Source organism: Nicotiana tabacum, chromosome 6 (assembly GCF_000715075.1).
Source record: "Nicotiana tabacum cultivar K326 chromosome 6, ASM71507v2, whole genome shotgun sequence".
NCBI lineage: Eukaryota > Viridiplantae > Streptophyta > Magnoliopsida > Solanales > Solanaceae > Nicotiana > Nicotiana tabacum.
In genome coordinates this window covers 143,102,229-143,107,536 of record NC_134085.1, presented here as the reverse complement: position 1 = coordinate 143,107,536, position 5,308 = coordinate 143,102,229, and the positions used below count along the sequence as shown (strand labels likewise).

Genomic DNA, 5,308 nt, shown 5'->3' with positions numbered 1-5,308 from the left:
GTCCTAGTTTCATTCACATGTATTTTGTCTGTATATATACGATACGATATTTATAGTACAGTAATTAGTATAATGGTAAATAGTACTCTCTACAATAAAAGATTTGTCATGTGGGTCATTGGGGAAATCAAGTCACGTGGTAGCTAATTTGTATAGACTTGCCATAGATTAACCTACCTATTTAATCTGTCAATTCTCTTATATTTATTCATCAACTTGAACTTAAACCTAGAAAATGACTTTTTATAGGTACTAATCCCTCGTTCCGAACCTATTTTTTTGGCTCATTCTAAAAATAATGATCCCTTTTTAATTTGGAAATAATTTAACTTAAATTTTCAATTTTACTTTTAATGAAAAGTTTTTATAACTATACAAATATTTTGGATTCTTGTTTGACTTGTTTAGGACCACAAATTCAAAAACTCTTTTTCTTTTTTAAACTCCGTGCCCAATTAAATATGTTCACGTGAATTGAAATGGAGGGAGTAGCTTTTAGTATTATTACATCATTAAAAATTCCTTAGAAAAATAAAACTATTACTATTTTAATTGCTAAAATTCTCTTTCTTGAGTGAACACTCCAAGAACCAGCCAAAATCAGATTCTTTCTTTTTTCAACCCCTCTTTTTACACTCTCTCTTCTCTCTCTTTCAATACGGCTGTTTCTCTTTCTGCTGTGTGAGTACTACTTTTGTTTTTAGCTCTGTTTTTGACACCTATAAAATGCCCCTCTGCTTCATTGAACTATCTCCTTCCTCATTCTATTGACACATAGGAAGAAGAGGGGCGACTTGTTGTGTAAAAGAGAAAAAAAAATGTATGCAGAGACAGGGCTAATGTTCCCTTATTTTCAGACTTTCCCTTCTGAAGTTCAACAATTTGAAGACTTCTGTTCCTCTCACGAACCTAATGCGTCAATGGTAGTTAAAGCCCTTTTTCTATTTGTTTTTTGTTGTTTGGCATTTTTCTGATTGAATTAAAATTGGAAAAAGATTTGAACTTTGAAATGTGAGAGATGATGTAGACTTTAGGGTTAGTGGGTTTTCATTCTTGGCTTTTCAAGTGGAGTGTAAAATTAGGGTTACTGATTTTATGTCTTGTGTCAAGTCTGAAGTTTTTTTTAGGTGAAATCATGGTTTTTAGAGTCCGAATCCCTTCTACTGCATCTTATTCTTTTGTGGGGTTTAAGCTTTCTTTCTATGTTCCAATTTTTTTACTAGTAATTTGTAAAATGAAGGATAAAGAACCAATTTTTCTTCCCTTTTTAAGTTATTTTTTCTAAGTAATTGGAGAAATGAAGGACAAAGAACCAGTCTTTTTATGTTAATTTCTTACCCTTTTCCAATTGATTGTCTTTAGTAAATAGTTGAGTGTAACTCTCCTCTCCAAACAGAAAAGTTGAATTGTTGCTTAGAAATATATAATATGATGTCTTATGGTGGTATATAGAGTATAAATGGAAAGAATGTGAGTTCATGACTTGTGCTAGATCTGTATGTTGAACAAAGAGAAAGAAGGCAGAATATCAAAATCATGAGTTGCCGTGTTCATTATTCTCTCTATCTTCATATTAAAAAAAAACATAAGTGGCCACGAGTTACTTCCCATGTGTTTCCCTTTCTGATTCTTCATTTTCCTTTTTTGGCGGCCAAGTTGTCGTTAAGGCCTCACTTTTCACCCCACTTAAAGAGTTGAAATATTGAAAAAGTTGGAAAAGAAGGAAAAAGAGAAAAGCAAAAGTTAAGTTTCACCTTTGTTATTTAGAGGATAGGGAGTTCTGTTTGGTTGGTGTCATGATTCTCTGAAGAGGGAGGATAACATTGCGGAAACTTTCATTTGGGAGCTTAAAGGTTAAAGTTAGTAACTTTCAGAAGGTAGTAAGAGAACCTAGTTGGTCTCGGCACACTATTAAAATAAGTTCTTTTTACATGGAAATATATCGAATTCATGGTTGATTCGGTCTGATCTTATCTTTGCTTGAAATGCACAAATGACAATTGCTGATTCTCTGGTCATTAGTTGTTGGTGTTGTTCTTTTCCAGGTTTGTTTAACTTAATGGACATTATCTAGTTTCCACTATCTGTATGAATGTGCTCTCTATCCCTCTCAATCTTTCCCTTTTTTCTTTCTCGGGGTGTGTGCATGCTGAATTACTTAGAAAGCTGTTTGGTTCTTCTCCTCCACCTCTTATTTACTTTATATACATAACAGAGATTAAACAAGGCCTGCCATTATCTATCGCTGTTCGTCACAAGAATCCTTTTGTGTTGTTTTTTCTTTTAATAAGACAAGAATCTTTGCACTTTATTTTATCAGAAGTTTGTGATGGTGAGCTTTGAGCAAATCTCCCTGGTACCGTATGATTGACGAGATATGAAAGCTCATGTGGTTTATTTTTGTGCTTCTGCCATGACATAAATATTGAGTCCCTTTGATTTGCTATAAAGTGATGGTGTATGGTATTAACATATGTCAGGTTTGAGTTATCTTGAAAGTCTGATAGCATATGAGTAATGATTTTCACTTTCTGGTCTACTTTATTGCTATTGCTCAGTGTATTTTAGTTAAACTCCTCACCATGAAGCATCAACGTATGTCATTTAACGTTGTGTTGATTTGACAGATCTATGCCTTTTATCTTGGTTCTGTGCTAAATTTACGTGTTCAGACCAGATCTTTCTTTGATAATCTTGAAGTGTTTTCTTTGTGAAGTTCTGTAAAGTTTCGATTTTGAATTCTCATGTGAGTAATCTCGACAGGGATCCAACATATCGGAATATGACCTCGGGGGAGAAGGGGATCTCTTTAAAGCTCCACAACCAATTATTGAAGAACCATTGATGGGCCTTGATCCTATGACTGCTGCTATTTCAATGATTTCTTGTGCAGAAGATGCCATCTCGCCGCAAGGACTCAAAGTTTCGGATCTAGAAACTTCGTTTGAGAATGAACAACTCCTGAGTGAAGTTTTCTATGAATGCAAAAAAGACCTATTTGACAAAGATGCAATTGATATACCGTTCTCTGAAGTCTTGGACATGAAAATTCCTATTGTGAAGGCCGACGAAAACCTGACTGCAGATGAGAACTTGGTTTCTCAAGTATCTTTCCAGAAAAGTATTAGTTCAGGGTCTTTAACCTCCATGGATTGGATACACGGGGCTTCAATGAGGCCCAATTTTATAGATTTTGGTGGAATGGACTTTGGAGCTGTTTATGGTATGCGAAGAGCATACAGTGAAGGAGACATAAAGGTCAATTTTTAAGTACTCTAATGTGTTGTTTCAATTATGATTGGTTTGTCTTTCATTTTATCTTTTTCTGATAAATTGGAAATAATATTCTTTATTCTGTAAACAATGAATATCCCTTTTCTTTCTTGCTCGGTTGGCCTGATATCTATGTTTCCTTGTTAACGTCGAGTCAAAGGTGAAGGAAAGATCTTACAATCAATCTTTTACGTTAGGAAAATATAGATGTTATGATCTAGAGTCATTTATTGAATTTTGAGAGTACGAACAAGATAGTTGGAAGATCCATGTTTTAGTAATATGAAGCTTCCTCCAGTAATTTTATAAAGAAGGTATTGAATTCAATGAGATTCTGAAAAAAATAATGGATCCTTTGACCAAGTGAACTGGTTAATCAGAGGCCTTTTAATTCAAACTAGTGAACTCCACCGTTTGTTGATGCTGTTATCTGGTTATCACTATTTTCTCCTTTATCACTTCCTCTATATAATTTTCTTCTCCGTCATTCTAGACGTATTGTAAGCTGGGGGGATGTGCAAAGTCTCGGGATGAGGAAAGTATTATCCACCTCCTCTCTATTTGTAGCAAGTGGCTGAGAGCCATAGCTGTCACTGCTTAGTACCCTTTGATTGAGTCGCCTGCATTTGTTGGTTCGCTATGAAGTACCAGCCGAGAAATGTATAGATGTTTTTGGCTTATTCAAGAGAAAGAGGCTCGGTCACTGATACTGAGTTTTTACTGCAGACTCTGGGTAATGGCAACATAAATCTGATCCATTCTCCACTGGGTCAACCACAGATTGTCGGATGCTCCACTTCTGAAATTCGCAAGGAAAAGCTCTCCAGATACCGGAGCAAGAAGAATAAAAGGAATTTTGGCAGAAAAATCAAGGTATTATTGAAAAACTCTTATATGTTTATGTCATTTAGCTCGGTGTTGCACTTCCAAACCTTAGAAAGTGAAATCGAATGGAAACGAACCAATTATTCATAAAATATTCCGTAAGAAGACGGACTTCTAGAGCTTCTCTCTGTAGTAGTGTGCATGTAGTGAAACATTTGGTTGTAGAACAGCAAAGGCGAATTGACTCGTGCAGCTCTTCTGTCGGCAATAGACTAACAATATTTCTGTTGTGTGTTTTGCAGTATGCTTGCAGGAAGGCATTGGCTGATAGTCAACCAAGGATCCGTGGAAGGTTTGCCAAGACCGAAGAAAGCTACACATCGAAGAAGCATTAACAGTTTTAACTGTCTCTGAGTTGGAAGAATTATAGTAAGGTAGTTCACTGGTTATATTAGCTGATGATGATATAAATAGCAAATGGAAGCTAGCTTTAGAACAGGATCTGCTCAAATAAGTTGGGGATCCATCCATCCAACAACTTGCTAGTTTGTTAAAATCTTTGGGGTAGCGGCAATAATCTTTGTAGATTAGACAAATCAACTAGTGTTGTATATAGTGTTTGTTAAATAAAATTCTGTAACTTGCTATTAATGCTGGATAATGTATTTCCGATATCTCTATGTTCAGCGGTCCAGACCGTTACTCTGTATCTTACTGACGCAACAATTTCTGTATCTTACTGACGCAACAATTATAACTATGCTTCAATTTGAAGATGGTTGGGTATATAGTTGGGTTGGTTATACGAATCATCTTCGTTGTACACCCATTTGAATCTATTTCATTTCATTATTCAAAATTTAGCTTCTTTTAACACTAGACTAGAAGTGATACATATTTTTTTATTGATATAGTACAAATTTTTTATAGCATGTTTGGCCAAGCTTTCTCCAAAACCAAAAGCATAAAAAAAAAAAGTTTTTTTTTAAAAAAAAATTGAAGTGTTTGACCAAGCTTTTAGAAGAAAAATATAGTGATTTTGAGCAAAAATAAAAGTAGCTTCCAGAAAAAATAGTATTTTCCTAATAGTACTTTTTTTAAAAAAATACACTTAGAAGCATTGTTTAAAAGTTTGGACAAACACTAATTACTACTTAGAAATGACTTTCAAATTAATTAGCCAAACAGATACTGTTTTTCATCAAAGTAC

The 5,308-nt window shown here is 34.5% G+C and overlaps 1 protein-coding gene across 4 annotated transcripts; it reads left to right on the top strand.

Moving 5' to 3' along the window:
- The first annotated feature begins 590 nt into the window (after positions 1–590).
- LOC107795859 (zinc finger protein CONSTANS-LIKE 1) lies at positions 591–4,821 on the top strand. 4 transcript variants are annotated; one of them, XM_016618561.2, is made up of 4 exons: positions 591–923; positions 2,764–3,258; positions 4,000–4,146; positions 4,401–4,821. In XM_016618561.2, exons 1-4 carry the CDS (start codon positions 819–821, stop codon positions 4,491–4,493), a joined length of 840 nt encoding a protein of 279 aa, XP_016474047.1. In that variant the 5' UTR covers positions 591–818; the 3' UTR covers positions 4,494–4,821. The 4 variants fall into 4 exon arrangements, with proteins under 4 accessions (XP_016474047.1, XP_075111631.1, XP_016474048.1 ...); XM_075255530.1 differs by lacking the exon at positions 591–923 and adding an exon at positions 990–1,877; XM_016618562.2 differs by lacking the exon at positions 591–923 and adding an exon at positions 1,895–2,045.
- The last annotated feature ends 487 nt before the right edge of the window (positions 4,822–5,308 follow it).